The sequence below is a fragment of the Mauremys mutica genome, chromosome 18 (assembly GCF_020497125.1).
Source record: "Mauremys mutica isolate MM-2020 ecotype Southern chromosome 18, ASM2049712v1, whole genome shotgun sequence".
NCBI classification, from domain to species: Eukaryota; Metazoa; Chordata; order Testudines; family Geoemydidae; genus Mauremys; species Mauremys mutica.
Window position 1 is genome coordinate 18809660 of NC_059089.1, and position 19133 is coordinate 18828792.

At 42.9% G+C, this 19133-nt stretch overlaps 1 protein-coding gene across 3 annotated transcripts in view; it reads left to right on the plus strand.

The window, feature by feature from the left end:
• Positions 1-15506, plus strand: part of NUP214 (nucleoporin 214) — a 71250-nt gene extending 55744 nt beyond the window's left edge. For 2 of the 3 annotated variants that reach the window (XM_044992687.1, XM_044992688.1), the window contains exons 31-36: positions 499-655; positions 6136-6285; positions 9582-9753; positions 13780-13922; positions 14544-14568; positions 15262-15506. In XM_044992687.1, coding sequence (XP_044848622.1) covers positions 499-655; positions 6136-6285; positions 9582-9753; positions 13780-13922; positions 14544-14568; positions 15262-15295 — 681 coding nt within the window. In that variant the 3' untranslated portion in view covers positions 15296-15506. The remainder of the gene's footprint in view (positions 1-498; positions 656-6135; positions 6286-9581; positions 9754-13779; positions 13923-14543; positions 14569-15261) is intronic. The other variant, XM_044992689.1, reaches the window with a different exon arrangement.
• Positions 15507-19133: the final 3627 nt, after the last annotated feature.

Here is a 19133-nt window from a genome sequence, read left to right on the forward strand (position 1 = left end):
CCCTTCTGTGGCATGCATGGACTCTTGCGCAAGACAGAACCATTTGAAGCAGACAACGGAACAAAACAGTGTGAACAGGTGTCAACACGCATACCATGGACTCATTATGTTCCTGCTCCAGGGAAGGGCCAGTGAGCTGTATATGGAAATGTTGGCTAGGTGCAACAGTGGTAGGCCCTTCAATACGTGCAGGGATTGCACTATGTGGATGTGAGACAGGGTGGCTAGTGTGGATGTGATGCACCATTTCAGCTTGCCCTAGTGTATCCAACCTGGTGCAAGTTACAACTGTACAATTCTCCAGTGTCAGTAAAGCTTGAGAGAGACGTAAGCAGATGTTGATTTTGTTCAACCTTAGGAGATCACCTTGTTAGCTTCTCATCCCTTTTGTATCACTATTGTGAATGGAAATAGGTCGGTTAAAATCAGCTGCATATATGTGCTTTTTTTACAGCGACCTATAATGCTTCCTTGCCTTGTGCCCTTTGTGTTTTTTAGCAGTCATCCACTTCCAGTGGGGGTTTGTTTGGGTCTGGAAGTGGTGGAAGAAGTGGAGGTTTCTTCAGTGGCCTCGGAGGAAAGCCAAGCCAGGATGCAGCCAATAAAAACCCCTTCGGTTCTGCCACTGGAGGATTTGGATCTGCAGCTTCCCAGAGTAAGTAAAGGAAACGAGTGTAAAATGTACTGAGCTCCCGTCTTGCTTTTGTGGTGGTCGTTTTGTCCTTGGGTAATTTCCATGATAGCATGAAAGACCTACTAAGCAACGGAGGGAAGTGGTTGGAGGGGGATGTGCTGGAAGGGGGGCGCGCTACCTTTCCAAAATCTACTTTCCTTTGCAAGTTTGTGCAAAATGAACAGGGAAATATTCCAAATAAACAGCCATGTGCACAGGGAGAAGTATGAAAACAGGGTGCATATTTTGTAGGGATTTTCAGTGCCAAAATGTAATTGTCTTAAAAATTCAGTGCTGTAAGTTTTTACCAGTGAACTTCAGTTTTTAAGCTGGATGTTAAAACCTGCCTTTCTCAGGGTATCTTAGCAGTCTTTTTCATATTGATGTGTGATACAAGATATTTAGGAGCCAAGGAGGAGCACTGTACTTAAATACAACAGATGTATTCAATGTATGAATCCACTTACTATTCAGATCCCAGGCAGTTCTGTACAAACATCCCGTCTCTGTTAATCCCTAGACTAAAGGTGATGCTGGTGATTTTACTTTCAAATCTAGGAATGAGTAAGCAAGGATGGAAAAATGAGGTTATTTCAAAAGACTGTGAAGTCCCTTCTGCTTAAGAAAACTAGCATCTCCACTGTTGGGTCAGGAGGCTGGATTAAAAAAAACAACACACAATATGGATGTGCACGCCCTTAGGTGCTTCTAACAATTCATAAGCATTTCCAGTACCAGTATAATTGCACTCATTCTGGACAAGTGTTCTGGTCCACTTCAAAACATTTCAAAACTAGTGTAGATGGGTCACATAGCTGCAGACAGTCCCTCCCCCTTTCACCCAACAAGGTTTTGCTTTTTAAATTTAGAGAGAAATTATAGTTCAGATTTTATAGAGTGAGAGCGCATTTAGTGTCTGAGTAACAGTGAAAAAATAAACTTGAAAGTGGGAGCTATTGAGTGGAAGTGAGGCATGCTCTGCAACACAGCTTTCTTGGAGATTTAGTTGGGTTCTGTTAACTACAATCTAATCTACAGCAAGCTATGGAGCCTTCTGACATGCATATCTACACGCATCTCCAAGTGCTAGCCTCTTCTCTTTTACGGTATTGAGTTCAGCATAGTTTGATTTTTAAGGACCTTCTCCTGACTTGTACTGAAGAGACAAGTTGACATGCCCTTTTACATAGCTCCTACTTTCATAAGCATAAAGTGCAGAGGTCATTTAATGACCCACGTTTCCCTCAGGGTAACTGCCCATCAAAGTGGAGTTGTTTTCTATGCAGGCTTGTAAATTTTTCAAGGCCAAAACCACCACCTGGTGGAAAGTTCAACTCACACATTGCTGAGTTGTGGTTCTTGAAGTGCTGTGTGTATAGTTTGATTCCTGCCGCTGGTTAGCAGGGATAACATTTTTAAAAGCACTTACAGCCACTTTCAGAAGTAACTTAGGTATTTTGAAAGTCAACAGGATGTAGGTTCTTAAGTAACATTTGAAAACTTAATCTTATTATCCCTTTGAGAAAGGGCAGGAGGAGGGAGGGAGCAAGACCAAAGACTTGTCCTCTTGTTTGAATATTTTACTTCGTAATGTGCTGAGATACTACATGAAGAACACAATATAAAAATCTAGATAGAGGTTTACAATGGCATGAAATCCAGTCTCCACTAACTTGCATTTCAGACGTTACACCCTGGAATATAGTTTGGGTGATCTGTGTCCTTTTGCTCCCCCCTTCCACCCTCTTCCCCCTCTTCCCTGGTCTAAGCAAGATCCTTAGATTTTCCCCATTTAGGTGCAGTAGCAGTTTTGTCCCATTAAGGAAGCAGTAACACTACTTTACCTGCGAAGGCAAGTCTGTCATTTCAAACACAACCTTGTTAATAGCACACTTTGTTTGCAGCTGGAATCGGTGCCTTTTTCTCTCTAATACCAAAGCCAAAATTTATTACCTTCAGGACTTGAGTCCCAGTGTGTCTCTCAAATGGAAAGTACATTAACTTCATTTTATTAATTAACAAACTATCAGAAATCTATTGACTAATCAAGCAACTGGTGCATGGGGATTGAGTGAGTAGCGGAGGGAGAGGTGAGTTATTTTCACTGCAAGAGTATTTCAATCCACTGATCTGCATAAATCAATAGAACAACTTTACAAATAGCTAAGGATCGTGGGCTTGAGTGAAACAAAGCCAGTAGAAATGAGCAGCGTATAATTGAGACGCCATTTTCCTCCTTCAGATGCATTTCTGTATGCATAAGATAATATATTAAATCTTTGGCGCACAATTTCACAGGCCTTCTGTCACTTTTCACATGCAAGATGAGATATCAAAGAAATGATGAAATCTCAGAATGCATTTAATTCACATGGATGTTTTACAGGGCAACAAATGTAGTTAATGGTGTAAAAAGATGGGGGAGTTTTAAACACATTCAATGGGTTACTCCTGGACAAGCTGTTCTGTCCTGGGGGCTGACTTTAAGCCTGTTCAGAGAGTCATTGCAAGGCATATGCTCCCTTTAAGATGCCTTTTCAAAAGCCAATTGCATAGGGGTGATTTTTCATTTTAGGAATCTGTATTATGTTGGTCATGAAATATTAAAACAGAGAGAATCTCTGGAACCTACTAAGGATTTTGTAGGCGATCTAGATGTTTGTGTGTATTGAGGAGGGGAATTCCTCAGAAATTTGCCTCTGGATCTAGTAGTTAGTGCCAGGCTCAAATTATTGGCTGTTAGTGTAAAGTTTTGTATCGTCAGGGCTATCGGGCTAAAATTGCATTAGTCTAAGTTTTCTGAACTAGCTGGTCTTTGTAATTCCCTGTGAAACTGACTGAATATCATGCCCACCAGTCTCCAGAATTGAAAATCAGTTTGGAATACTTGGAGTACCATAACCTTATGCATGTATCTGTTGCAGACTGTTCAGTGGTCTGCATAAGCATGTTAACAAGTACATCTATACTTAAACAAAATTAGAAGCCTTTTTTCTTATCAACTGTACCTTTTACTAAATTAGGAGCTTCGAGTGTCTTTATTCTTCTTCCCTTGTAAATTTGTCCAACAGCTATCAGGGAAATAGGAGAAGAGGGATCTAGTGGGTAGGCTGGCTGAAAGGGAGCAATGCAGTTACCAGCAGGTGGAAGTAGGGAGGAGAGGGAAGCAGCCACATTAGCTCTGTATAGTTGAAAGGACCATTTAAACGCACTTAAGAAGTAATCTGGTCCCTTTGTACCCTTTTAACAGTCCACCGGCATTAAAGGCTGTGACTAATTGTTTGTTTGTCCTGGCAAGTTCACCTATCTCTAACTTTAAAATTAATCTTCATGCTAATGGAAAACAAATAGTTCACCAAAGAAGGACTTAGGCCCTTCAGGGTCGTTGGACTACGAAGCCATAAACTGTGTTCTGTCTCATGGAAGATAAAAATCTCAGGCCCTGTTTAGCCAGTGAAGCTGTAAGAGCACAAGTGCAGTTGCAAGTTAGACTGCAGTGTGTCATGTCAAGAAATCCTGGCTCTTCCTGCCACAATGGCTAAGAATCTTTAGTTCTTCTTCAAGTGTTTCAGTGTGGATCCCAATGTAGATGTGTACATGTGAGTTTTTGGAATCTTTGGAAAAGCTGTGTCCATCAGCTGTGTGTGCCCCGTGCCTCCTTGTGCTCCCCTGTAAGGGTGCCTAACAGGCAGAGCAGTCCCTCCCCTCCTCTGTCCCTTCTTACCACCCATGATGGTGAGGTGGAAGTTAGCGAGGGTCTGACCTGCTGCAGCATTTGTCTGAGCTTGAAAAAACTATTGCGAAAACTGTTCCTCACTTGTGTTAGTTTAGTTATCGATTTTATCATTTAGTTGGACCTTCCCGGGGGGAGAGAAGAGACTGTAGGGGGAGACCCACTCTCCAGCAGAGCGAGGTTGTACAACCATTGGAAATGGCAACTCTAAGCCCTCAGGGTTTAAACCCTGCCCTTCAGGCAACCGTCTGTTTCCCCCAATAGACAAGCACAGCTGATGTCTCTTCTGCCTCAGGGAAGGACACATTGCTGATAAATGCTCCATTTGCTGCTGCTGCTCCTCCTGCAACCAAAAATCAAGGGATGTAAGGCTCAAACTGCACCTCCTGGAGCAATCCATGAAGGTGGCCTCAGACCTCGGGGAGATCTCATCCATGGTGGAACCAAGGAGCATTTCTTCAGCAAATGCCTCAGCAACAAGGCTCACTTCTGGTTCCAGTGAAGAGAGATCAGAAAGAACCATGTCAGCACCGGGAGCACGTGCACCAACAGGCACCTCCTTGGCATCATAGATGAGGCAGACATTCTCGGCACCAGCCCCAGAGCAGAGAGACCCCAAACACCACATCATATGCTCAGCACAGCATCTGCAGTGGATGTGCCACCGACAGTCTGGCCAATATCAGTACAATCTGCCACCATTGCACTGTTGGTGCTTCTGAAACCCGCCAGTCTCAGTTATTTCATCACAAAGAGGGTAACTCAGTATATCGCACTATTATGAGCTCCCCACTGCCCATCAAGAATCAGTCTACCAGACTTTAGGCAATATCCTCAACTTGTTTCCAAAATGTGCCAGAATGCGCATATGCAAGGCTGCTAGGTGAGGCAATCCACGCTTGTTTGTAAAGCACTATGCATTTGACTTGGCTGATAGATCCGATGCCAGATTCAGGAGAACAGTATTCAGATTCCTGATTGACTGATGAACCTGGCACTCCTCCATCCTGAAGAGGTTACTGCTTGCCAGTCACTTACAGTGGGATCCATACTGACATACTCGAAGAAGAGAGAATGGTTACTTACCCTACATTAACTGCGGTTCTTTGAGATGTTGTAATTAGTGTGGATCCTATGACTTGCCTTCCATCTCTGCTTCTGGAGTCCTCAGCTAACATGGGCTACGAATTGTGAGGGAACAGAGGGAGGCTGCTCCAACCTTTATCATCCCTCACGGGAGCATGAGTAGGCATAGGACACATGCAGGGCCCCAAGAGACGTGGCTGTTCAAAAGATTCTGAACTTGTGTGCAAAAAGTGCATTTGCACCTACAGTAGGATCCACGGTGACTACAACGTCTCAAAGAATCGGTTACTCTAGGTCTCATAATCATTCTTTTCAAGGCATGAAATCTAGATGGTAAACTTGTGTCACCATGAGTGGCTGTTTCCAGTGACCACAATTTCTGATTTGAAAGATTGACTTCCACTTAGTACAATAAAAAGTCTCTCACGAGCTGGTCAACACTGGAGATAACAGTAGTTACATTTGTCAGTGAAGAATGAGGCAATGAAGTGGCTACTAGTGCAGTTTATTAGAACAAGGATTAGGACAAGCTCAGTTTCTCTCCATAGACTGCCATTTTGGATATAATATTCATTATGTGCTTTTTGGGAACGTGCGTCTTTTTGTCTCGTATGAGCTTCACGAGTATCCTTCATCTCTCTAGATACCTCTAGCTTATTTGGAAACAATGGGGCCAAGACCTTTCGATTTGGCAACTCATCTTATGGAGAGCAGAAACCTACAGGCACTTTCAGTTCTGGAGGCGGGACCGTGGCCGCTCAAGGCTTTGGGTTCTCTAGTCCAACCAAAGCAGGTACTGTATTAACAAACCCGCTATAAACACCCACACTTACTTGTAAGATATTGAGTAGTGTGTTCCAGTAGTCAGAGATCTACACCCCAGACCCAGTGTATGGAAGATCATATGCATGAGTATTGCCCTTGCATGATACTCCTCCATATGGTACCATCTATCTCCTTCAAAAAAACAGGTCCCAGCAAGTGGAAATTCAGATGCTAGATTCAAAACTTAATGATTTAGAACCTGAACTGCACAAAAACACTGAGTAGACTTTATCTTCACAGGATTCATTGCAGAAACCGCCATTCCATTTGTAGGGAAGTGAGCTGTAAGCGTTAGTGCCAGGCGTATATAGCTCACTGACAGTGTAGCCTGCAATGTGATTTATAGAACTTATTGTGAACTGGGTGTTTTAGCCTATTGATGATCCCGAATTCCCTTCTTGTGTAACCCGTTCTGACATAAACCCATCATGGCCTTGTATGCATCAGTGTCTTTGGTGGGACTTTCCCCAAAAAGTCCAAGTCAGGAGAGCTTCAGATTTACTTCTTTAAAATCAGTCTGAGCTTGCTGTTATACATGTGGCACTTTCTCTTCTATAATTAGTCTGTAGTGAACACTGAAATACATGGTCCTTCATGCTGGTCTGTTGACTATTACGTTCTTGGAAATCTTGCCTAATCCTTTTTTCCTATTCCCTGGTAATTTGCCCACTGCAAACAATGGGAGTAACGGTGACTGTGATATGAAGTCTGTTTCAACCCAGCAAGCTGTTTGCCTTGATAATTACCAAACAAAAATAGAAAACCAAAGAGTTAGACGAAACAAGGATTCTTTCCTCTAACCTTAGAATACTCTTCCAGTTGGCACCTTTGCAACTTGGAGTTTCCTTGGGAAAAGTCTATACAAAGGTTGATACCATAGAATTCGGAGAATGATGCTCCAACATACCCTTACAGAAGTGGTCCTTCATGGGATAGTATTTTAACATGGCAGCCATGGCACTAGTGGTGACTTTGCTTTTGGGTAAGTGAGGTAGCTGATACTGTCAGTTGATGCTACTTGCCCCAGTAACCATGTCAAGCGTTTCTCCTAAATACTACTTTCTGTGCGATAGTATATCAAGCATTCTGCCTATCAGGCCAGCCTTGTGTCTTTTATCTTGGGTGTTGGAGATGGGTGGTTTCAGTGAATGATTCTCCCCTCTCCTTCCTTATTGAAGGAAAGGAGGTAATTCTCTAACTCCAGTTTCAAAATAAATCTTGAGATGGGATTTTCTGGCAGGTTATCGTAGAAGGCGATTTATTGATGTGGAACCCTCCTTGAAGCCGTTTCCCCATCCAAGTCTAAGTGTTAGACACCATAAAAATAGTCTGTAGTTTCCTTTCCTATTTAGTGTGGGATGAAGAAGGGGCATGACTTGCTACAGAGCTTTCTTTTTCCTGGTTTGCCGTCTATATATTGCGTTGCCTTCTCATTTTTATGTTCATTAACACACAGTATACAAGAGAGTCCGGTCCAGAACGAAGCTCCAAGGAGCTAGGTAAAGACCTGTGTCTCTAGAAAGAAAGTGTAACCGGATATCTGATCTGTTTTTCAATAATTCAACCCCAGCTTTTATTTTTTCCAGACCTTTGTGTTTACAACCAGACAGTATCCATTATCTTGGCCTGGACTGGAATTTCACCCAGGGTATTAAAATGCATGGTGTTATCCCAAACCTCAGCCTTAATCGAACAAACGAGCAAGAGCCCTTTGAGATCCATGTAGTCAGTTCTAAACAGGCAAACAGCATCAGCAGAGTGAATGTAGAGTAGAAAAATCCTAATAAAAGGTTTTTATTAGGTTGTGTAGAAGGAGGAAGTTGTTAAGACACTGAATGGGACCTTGATGCCTAGTTTAATTCTTGGCTCTGCCACTGATTTCTTGCACAACCATGAACAAGGCACGTAATCTCGTGACTTGGTTCCCCATCTCTAATTGGAAGTTTAAAAAAAAAAAATCTCCTTCCCTCATTAGTCCTTTAAGGGTAAATTTACTGTTTGAGGTGCTCAGATGCTATGGTGGGTAGCGTATAAGAACATAGTGGGATACAGGAGGGCCAGGGAGTGGTGGTAGAGGGAAATATATAAGCCCTAGGCTAATTAAGGTGTGGTTCCCTGTAGACTAGGTAGGGTTGCTACAGGTTAATTGGAGCACCTGTAGTCAGTTAAGGTCCTGTCAGGAACCTAATAAAACCCCCTGCTTCAGGCAGTCAGAGGAAGAGGAGGAAGGAGAGAGGATTGGAGCTTGGAGATGTATGAGAGATTTGAAAGACCAGAGAACCAAAGTAAGGGAGACGGGCAGGGAGACTCCCTCCCCCAGTGTCTAAGGACTAAGGGTAACCCCACCCAAGGGGGAAGAGGGTAAGAGACCCACAGGGTTTGAGAGGGGCTGGGACTCAGAGCGAGGAAGAAACCCAGACCTATGGTAAAATATCTCCTGTTGCATTTGTTGGGGGTGTTGTCAGTGGACCCAACCTATGCAGGGAATTTGTCATCCCGTGTTTGTTTTTCTTTTTCTTTGCACAGGAGTTCCTTCAGACCTTAATAACTTATCTAATTCCTGGTGATTAGGTTTGTAAAACTGTCTGCAGAAGCTAAGCTCTTCCCTTCTGCAGTAAGGGACATGAGATCATTGATGAAGGATGCATGAGCATTGTTTAAGTAAATGAAAAGCATCAGTCTATAATTTATTGCCACATGTATTTTTAATTGCCAGTCTAACCCATTAACCTGAATACTCGCTAACTTGCTTTATATAAACTAGATGCTTTAATTGCAAGTAGACTGTTTTGATTCCTTCTCACACCATACAAGCATGAGTATATGTTAGTGGTCTTACATGTTATATGTAATATGTTATATGTATACATGAGTATATGTTAGTGGTCTTTGTACACTGTATATATCCCCTTATGTGTATCTAAATTTCAATTGAAAATTATGCTCTCTAAAATGTAATTCTGGGAATCAAGCTCAGCTGCTCAAGCAACCCAAACTGCACTTTTCCATTGGATAGTCTGTTTCTTTGGGCTGGTATTGGAACACATTCACGAGCTTTCCTACCAAGGCCTTTTGTAATAAAATGTGCTGCATTTTGGAAGCTTGGTTGTAGCTGTAAGTTCCATAGATAAGGCTGTGACCATGTACAGGAATGTCCGCCCTCGTTCTAGAATGTCTACTTGGAAATCTAACTTTGTTTTTCTTCTTTTCTCTGTTATTGTTTACTTGATGTTCTTGTCCCTTTTTTGCCTCTGTTTTGCTCAGGTGGCTTCGGTGCTGCTCCAGTGTTTGGCAGCCCTCCCACTTTCGGGGGGTCCCCTGGGTTTGGAGGGGTGCCAGCATTCGGTTCAGCCCCAGCCTTTACAAGCCCTCTGGGCTCGACGGGAGGCAAAGTGTTCGGCGAGGGTACAGCTGCAGCCAACGCCGGAGGATTTGGGTAAGCCAAAGAGGGTCTAGGGATTGGGAAATCAGTGTTCTTGTTTTGTCTGAAACTGTTATACTTCATTCTGTATCCAATAATTCTGCACATAAAGAAGGGTCTAGAGATCTAAGCTTGATTGCTGAGCAACGGGCTTCCTCATTAGAAACGCCCACCTGAAAGGAAAACGGCAAAAAACAGTATTTTGTGATTCCGACCATGCTGGCCCAAATGAAAGTAACAGGTTCTCATTTTAATTTGGGAGCTATCATATTGAATCCTAGAATACAGAAGTGAGAAAGACCTAGGCCATCCAGCTCACGTATCTGAGTGCCGGTTTGTTTCCTATTTTCACTTTTGTTAGTGTGCATTCCAATCTAGTTCTAAATGTGCCAAGCAAAGGGGCTTGGAATGATAAATATGTTTAATCTCTAGAATCCACCCCACTTTTGGGGTGGGAGAGAGATTTTGAGAAGAGTTCAGTATGATAGCTCATGCCTGCACAGACCCTACTAGTAATATGTGGTTGATTCCAGAGATGGAATACTGATTTTTACCTGTTTTTTCCATCTTTGATCACTTACCTGGCACTGAAATCTTATCTCGCAGCAGACAGCACTTTATTTATTCCCAGTTTGACCTAGCAAGTACATGATTTCAAACCTTGTGAAGCTGCAAATGTTCCACCCCACACTTTAGAGTTGCTGGTAGATACCTAGCTTTCAAGGCGACCCTTTCCTGTATGTACACATCCCATAATAATAATCAGTCCCAATCATTTTCTGCAGGGAAGTCTTGGAGAACTGTCTGTTGCAAGATCCAGTGGAAAAACCACCCAGCCTTTATTTTTTGCACTCTGTTGTAATTTCCTCAATCTCAGTGTTTGCACATCTCACACGTGTCTGCACTGGGTTCAGAGAGGAACCAACTTTACATAATGCACCCCAGTATTTTCCATCTTCAAGATGGGTTTGCGAATGTAAAGTAGTTAATTCTCAGCACCTTCATGCGGTGGTCAGTTAGGTGTTCTCCAAGGCCCACTGTATTCCGTGGCAAGCTCATTGTAAATTCTGCTGCAAGATCCCTGAATTCTGTAGTTCTGTAGTAGTGCAGTGGACTGGAGAGTCTCTTCAGATAAGCTAAAAATGGAGGGTTTTTTAATTCAAATAAAAAAGCAAACAAAGAATATTGTACTAACTGTATTTAATTGGATATTAAACTCAATTTATGTTGCTCTGCCATAGTGCTTCCAGTTGCTATTGTGCTATAGAATTTTGTATTGAAAACACACATGCACCAAATAGCTAATGTCAGCAGCACTGAAATTTCATGTCTCATCATTAGGATTCAGAGTTGACATCTCATTTTTAGCAATGTAGCTATTCACATCTCAATGAGAGTTCTTGTTTAAGGAATTGAAGACTTGGGAAGCAAGCACTTCAATGGCTTGCACTCAGTTTTCTTCACAGCCTTAGAAGCTAGAGACTTAGGCAGCTTTGAAAAGCTTATTCCAAGAGATTTAGTGTCCCTATTTAAAAAAAAAAAGGGGGGGGGGGGAATTGGGTGTCCAAATTCCCTAGGAAGCATTGAAATCCCACCCTAATTAGCCTAAATCAGTTGTGCCCAAACTTTTCCTGTCAACCCCTTCTTTCCCCGCGGTAGTGGAATCTGTCCGTGCCTCCTCCTCCTCCTCCCCCCCACCCCCATTTCAGGATGGGGGTGGGTGGGACGGAGAGAGGTTGAGAAGCTGAAATGCAGGTAAAGTCATTTGCCCAAGGTGTTGGAGGTAGGATTAGTACTCGGCTCCTTTCAGGCTTGTGCTCAGCCCATTAGACAGTGCTGCAAACTCAGTCATGTGGTTAGTTGCATCATTTCTCAACAGCTTACATTGCTTTGAGGAAGTGCATCAAAAAGCAGCTTCTGTTTCTTGATACCTGCAAAGTTCTTTATCAAATCTAAACCCAGGGTTGTGAGTTCAATCCTTGAAGGATCTGGGGCAAAAATCTGTCTGGAGATTGGTCCTGCTTTGAGCAGGGGGTTGGACTAGATGACCTCCTGAGGTCCCTTCCAATCCTGATATTCTATGATTCTATGAAATCTAAAAACAACTTGGGATGGGGGCGGGCCTTCACTGTCACCACCTTAATGTCAACTCCCTCCAAATTCTCAATCTCACAGTGACACTGCATGAGAAAATCCCCGAGAATCTGGGAGAGGAGTTGGTCAAAACCAGATTGATAGGTTAAGGTGTTAACAGGTGGCGTCTCCAGCTCTAGAAATGGAACTTATGCCATTAAAATAAAGTCAATGGCAATGACTTGTAATTTTTCTATTTTTTCCTCTCCTAGTCTCTTTCAACAGCCTGTAGTAGTAGCTGAAAGATTGAGGCAGTTAAACCACAGGTTTCTTTGTTGCTAATTTTACCTCCAGTTCTTTTCATAGCTAGTAGAGATGGTTTATTTGATAGAGGCACAGAGCCTGGGGAGACAGAACAGTCATAAAAACCTTGTCAAACGCTGACCCTTCCTCCCCCTCTTAAAAAATACTAAGAAAAGCAATACCACATTTCATTTACAATCAAGAGCCAGAGCCATCTGCAGCTAGCCACATCAACAGTCCTATTCAGGGCTGTAAGTGGCTAGCAGGCTTAAGTGTTGAAAGGCAAAGTGACTGAAATGCCTGTCTGAATCTAATACCATATATGGAAACTACCTGCATAGACAACTGTCTCTTAAACAAAGAAAGCAAGGCAGAGAGGATTACTTTCTTCTTTATCAAGAGAATTGCATGCAGCACTTCTGCAAGGGCTGTCTCTTTTCGAGATGTATGTTTTGATGCTTCAAAGAATGTACCCTTGATCTGAATGAATGGAGAAGTGGATTAATTCACTGTCGGTTCAGATTGAGCTTCACAAATGAATGGAGCTTGCTGGGCTCAGCCTACTGTCTACTTGACGTTTTATCAGCATCAGGAAACAAGCATACTGTTTAACCTGACTGGCATCGCTGGCTGCATTACTCAGTACTGGGGTGCATTATCAGAGCTTTGTGATGAGAAACTTGGATAGCTCATGCCCACACTATTCCCAGTTCCAGATATTATATCTGTGGTATAAGCCCATTGTTTTCAAGCATAAATATAACCTACAAAATTGTGAGAGAGTGTTGGTGCCAGTGAGAACCACTTTAGATGGAATTATCGTGGCATTTCACCACTGGTGGTGGTGGGTTATTTTTAAAAAGGAAATATTTGCCTGTACAATGCTTGGTGGGATGGTGTGAAGTGGGGAAGGGTAGATCTGGTTTCTCTCTATAAAGCTACATTTGAGTATCATTTTTCAGACAGACTGTCCCCAAAAGCTATAAAGTTAATAATACAAAGAGGTAAATAAATTAAGTGTTCTAATAGGTAAAGTGAGAGAGAAGTGTCAAAGGCAAGGGGAGGTTCAGGAAGGAAGCAGAATGATGCATACTTCAAAATAGAGAGGAGAAGGAAATAAGGCTGAAGAAGACTTTATGGAAGGGCAGCATTGTTCACTGAATAAGGCACTGCCCTGGGAATCAAGAGACTAGGTTCCAAATCCTGGCTGTCATACCCCTTGCTGTGTGACCTTGGGCAAATCACACAACTTCTCTGTCTCTGTTTTCCCCCTCTGTAAGATACAGCAATGATGCAGCACTTTTGAGCTGGATGGATAAAAAGTGAGGGTGGTGGGGGGTGATATATTATATTCCCCATGATGGCAGGAGTTGGGATTTCATGGAATGAAAATGCACCACAGTTGCTTATCATGTGTTGAGTTGAACTTTTTCTCCATGTGCTCACTACTTGTTTCCTCTGAAGAGAAGGTGGGCAGAGGGGGGGTTGTAGTACTGTGCAAAATTCTTAGTAAAACCAAGAAATAAGCATCTCTCAGTGAGTGGGTATATAATAAGAGGTTCTGTGGGCTTCAGGAGGTGCTACTTTCAGGGGGTGGGGGAAAACACGTGGTCTTCCTTTATTGAGTGATGAAATATTTGTGTGTGTTTTCTCTTTGAATTGCAGTTTTGGTGGCACCAGTAACAATACTGCATCATTTGGCACCCTGGCAAATCAAAATGCTCCTACATTCGGGTTGCTGTCCCAACAGACTACTGGTTTTGGCACACAAAGCAGTGGTTTCTCTGGCTTTGGGTCAAGTGGAGGAGGTATGAGGAGCTGAAATGTCCCTGTCAGAGAGTGAAGTGGGAGAGACCTAGCTTATCCCTGTGCCTGTCCTCCTCAGAGCTCAGCTGTGACGCTTGCTTCCATTGCCCGTTGTTGACCAGTTTGGGGTTTACGAAACTGGGAGCAGGAGAATTGAGGTGTATTTTTTCCCTTTCTGATTACAATAAATGCATCTTTCAGTTTCCTATTTGGTTTTACCACAAATTTGAGCGAGCGAAGGCTAAACAGGCATCAGGTGGATCTCTGCCCAGAAATCTTAACTGGCAGAATCCAGGCGAACACAGCAAGACCCTGAGCCTTGCCACCCGGGGCTGAAGCCGAAGCCTGAGCAATGGAGCTTTGTAGGGGCCCCTGTGGTGTGGAGCCCCAGGCAGTTGCCCTGCTTGCTACCCCCTAATGCCGGCCCTGGCTTTTACATGCCAAAAAACAGTTGTGACACAGGTAGGGCCTGGAGTTTTTAGCACGTTTGTGGGGGGGGGCTCAGAACGAAAAAATTGAGAACCCCAGTTCTAAGGGAATATGGGAGGGTGACCATACTATGTGTCACATGCGTTCTCTATGCCTTTAACAATAATCCTCCTTTAATCTTGCATTTCTCTCAGGCTTTGGCTTTGGATCATCTAACTCGTAAGTACCCATCACTGCCTTGTATCTGATTTTCATTAAACATCTAAAAAGAACTAGAATATTAATGCTAGGTGATGTGTGAAAGGAAGCTTTGGAAAGCACACTAAAATGCTAATCCTAGTTGAAATTTTAAGCAGTAAAAGAGGATTCTTATTTCATTCACTCTCATTTCTCCTTTTAATGGTATTATACACAGCTCAGTATCTAGATGGGAAGTTTCTTGATTGTGTGCTTTCCTGTGTAGTTAACTGAAAAATCTCTTTTACAGGGGATTATGTAGTACTTCTATCTCTTGGTCGCAAAATGCATAGTAGGGATAGGTAAATATTTATCCCTATAGTAGAAATGGAAATATGGTGCAAAATACTAGATCATCTTCCTGATCTAAATGAGGCTTTATTGTCTAGTGTTTAGAGTACTCCTAGGAGGCAAGACTCCGATGTCTATTCCCCACTCTGCCACTGAGTTGCTGGGTTGCCTTAAGCAAGTCATTTAAACTTTGTGCTTCGTTAAAGCTCTCTCAGATCCTCAGTTGAAAGGTGCAGGAAGTGCCAATGCATTCTATTAAAAAAAAAACTTCCAGTGGCACATTGATTGGTATGGAGGTTCTTGGAAGCTTTAGAGATTTTCTAGATTGATGTAGATGAAGAGGGACTCTAGCTTTCACTGTTGTGTTGTGCTGCTGTTTCACAGATCCGCCTCTGGGTTTAGTGGTTGGAGAAGCTGAGAGGGGATGTTCATGAGCCCCTTCCACCCATGCTGTGGTCAGCCAAGTTAGAGCTGCTCCATTTGTGGATCCTCTTCACGATCAAGCATCAGATCATCTTTCTTTTGAAATATCAATTCTACTTTTTTAAAAACACTTAATGCTTATTTTTATGCAATAATTGTTCTTGCTCTTTAATAAACTGTTTTATCTGCTTCACTGTGGTTTGTGTGGAAGAATTTTTCAGGATGTATCCAGAAAAAACAAGCTTGCATTATACCAGCTCCATTTGGATTGGATATAGATGCCGAGAAAGGATGCCTCTTGTCCAGCCCACTTATATAAGAAAGAGGCTGTATTGGCCAAATTCAGTCCTTGGTCTAAACCAGTGCAGCTTTCATTGAAGTCAATGGAAGTCAGTCTTTTTTTTTTTAATGGCAGGGCTAGTATATTTGACCGATCAAGTGACAACTGTGCATGCTCACCTCACTGAAATGCCAAGAATCATGGGTCCAGTCTGAGCCTGCTGGGAAAGTAGAAAGTCAATTCAGATGAGAAATTAGGAGAGTGCAGCACAAATACTGGTTGCGGCCCTGCTCAGTAAAGTGGTGGGGAGCCAGGGCTCTCTCCTCTTTATTTTTTTGCAAAGCGTACTATAAAAATGATCACAATTGAGTATAATTTATAGGAAAGACTTGGCCTTTGAATTAAAAGTATGAAATCCATCTAGAAGCACGAATGCTTTTCATCTTATGGCTTTGGGCATTGGATCGTCCTGTCAGCTACACTTTTACCAACCTCTGTGAGGTATTTTTCTTAGTGGCACTCTGCTCCAGTCAGTAACATTTGTGAATTTGCCTTGTATGTGTTTACTTGAAAATATTTAGCAAATGTTTTCTAAGCATGCCTTGAAGGCATCCAGAAAAACATTTTCTCTCTCTTTTAATGCATCTGACCTCAATGAAACCCCCAAGTGATGTAATGGATTTTCTCTGCACTATGAAATATGCATTTGAAGTAGCAGCTTGATATTAGTTTGTGTTGTACTTCGTCCTTTTACTGTCAGTATAATACAGTGATTCTAATAGGATGCTTGGGAATAGGGAATGTAGCAATGTTTCAAATTAGAAGCTTTCTAATCTTATTTTAAATAGATGTGCAACTGTATGACAAGAAAATGTCATCTTGGGTTTTGGATGACATCTGGGAGCAGAGTTGCTTGTTGAAATGATAGCTGTGTGTATACATGCAGCAAGGACGCTTTAAGTTAGATGTGAGGGAAAATTTTCTAACTACAGACACTCCCCAACTTAAGCAAGCGTTCCGTTCCAGAATGCCTTGCATAAGCCGAATTTTGCATAAGTCAGGAACGTATACCCAACAATTACACCCCCAAAGAAACGCACGGAACTTTTCCATTAGTCGGGTTTGCGTAACCCGGGGAGCGTCTGTATAAGGATAGTTAAGTACTGGAATAGGCTTCTAAGGGAGTTGTAGAATCCATGTCTCTGAAGGTTTTTAAGAACTGTTTAGACAAACACCTATCAGGGATGGACCAAGTGTTGGTGGTCCTGCCCTCAGCACAAGGGGCTGGATTAATGACCTCTCAAGGTCCCTTCCAGCCATACATTTCTATTGTTCTGTGGCTGGCATTGACTTTATTTTTACTGCATCCAGTTTACAGCTCTGCAGTTAAGGCAGTATCTCATATCAGCAGTCCCCTGAAAAACCCATTTTCAGGGGTTCATAACTCCAATTGACGTGCAGTCCTAGCAGTTGACTCTGCTCCCATCCCAGCTGTGGAAGGTGACCCTCGTGTGTCTCTACAGTGACACTCAATTGTCAACTAGGAGTGACACTGGGTAAGTTCAGTTTAAAGGGGCAGGCATAGAAATGCAGGGTTTGTAATTTAATGTGTATAAGAAAGGGGAAGCTTTTGTTAGATGTGGACAGGCTTTTATGAAGCTGTAAGCACTACAGCTCTACTCACCCTGCATGTCATGACCACACAAGGTGAAGTAGCCCTGTTTTAGCCCCTCTAGTACCAATGCTGAAGATCCAAACGAATAAGGAGATGGGGTATATATCAGAGAGCTTAGAGCCTGGCGTCCTTGCCAAGGAGCTGCACTGTGCTACACCCAGTCTCACCAAGCCGAATTGTGTTGCCCCCGTCCCTGTGGTTTCCTTCGCACTTATAAATAGAAGCGGGTTTGGCCCAAGTGGTTGACCTTAAATTCTTTGCATTAATCCCCCATGGCTGTGGCATGTGACACCTCCTAGCAAGGCCATATCAGCTGTGCTCCCCCAGATAGCTAACAAATCACTTGCTATGAAGCAGATTGGCTTGGTAAGAATGCGAGGCTGGCACGTTAAGCCATTTAGAGTTCCTTTTTTAGGATGATGGGAGCAGTTGGGAGTCGTCCCTGCTCTTGCTCAGTACCTGTTTCGCTCCTTTCCCGGGTGAAAGCGGAGTGGCAAAAGAATTGCTTCAGGCTTCCATTAAAAGAAAACGCCTGTAGTTTTATCCTGACTGCAGCAACCCCATGATCTTAGTGATCATCTGCTGGAATGAAATGGGTGGCGCCCAACACCTGAGAGTGGGTAGACCTCCTATTTAGCTATGTAAGAAGCAAATTAGCCCAGAGAAGGCTGTGATTGATCCTTGGCTTGCAGGAATTACGTGCATTTTTATTGGATGGCTCGAGGGCTTGGCAACTGTATATGGAGCCTTTCACTTATAGCTCAGTGCACTTCAAATCCAACCCAGGCTGGTAGTCGCCGAAAGTCATTACCATTTGACAGCTGTTAGGTGTCCTGTCTGGGAGCTGATGGCTTCTGTCCAATTTCTAGTGGGCAGGTGTTCACATCAGAGAATAAAGTTACTATCCCAGTTGGCACCCTTGTTGGCAGTCCTACCAAAGACACCAATGACTTAATGGCACTTGAACTTCCCTAGTTCTGTTGCCTCAGATTGGCTAATCCTTAAATAGCCATTAAGCTCAAGAGAGCATTTACCCCAGGGATGCCTTGAAGGTGACCTGCAAAGGGGGAGAAACTGTGGTTGTGCTTTTGTTTTTTATGATGGAGAAAGGCAGTCTGAAAAGTTTTTTGTCAAAGGTGGTTTTTTCTGCTTTGTTTTTTACCTTAGATATTCAAGTCTGTTTTTCCTGTGCAGTATTCTGAATCCTAGGCAGAGGGGTCCCAATGGTACCTGTGAATGGTATTCAGATGTCTGCACAGCCAGTGACAAAATGTGTTATAGACTGAAAAATAAAACCCTGCCTCCTTGGTAAGATGCAATGATGTGAAATAGACTCTTCCTATCAGTATATTTGAAGAGGGTGTCCAGCCAGGCTGGGGAGAAACCAGACTGGGTATTCCTTTCCTAAGGTCTAGAAAAAAAGGTGGGGGGGGGAACCTTCCTTTTTTGAAGGAGGCTCTTGTTACATCATAAAGATGCACAAAAGACTCCAACAAAATTATTTTCATTTCACCTTTAAATGCTGCACTACATAATGTGTGCTATCCCATTTCTACTCTAGCTTGCTTAAAATACTAATTCCCTGCCTACAATGAAGTGCTTCTGGATACATCTCTGGATAGTCAAGATCAGAGGAAGTTTGGGCACCTGTCAGGTATGAGATGAGGGGGGAGTATTGAACCATCTGTTTTTTGCTGGGGGAGCCGAACTTACCAGGAGACTGGCCTGTAGTTTTAAATGCAAAACCTCCTTCTCTGGTCATGATAGTGGGTGAGGGAGAGCCTGGGACAGGTTTACATGCCTTGGGAGGCAAGTTGCTGTTTGGCTTTCTTAAATGTTCCAGTTGCTCCTTTCCTTGGTGTACAGGAAGCCGTGGTG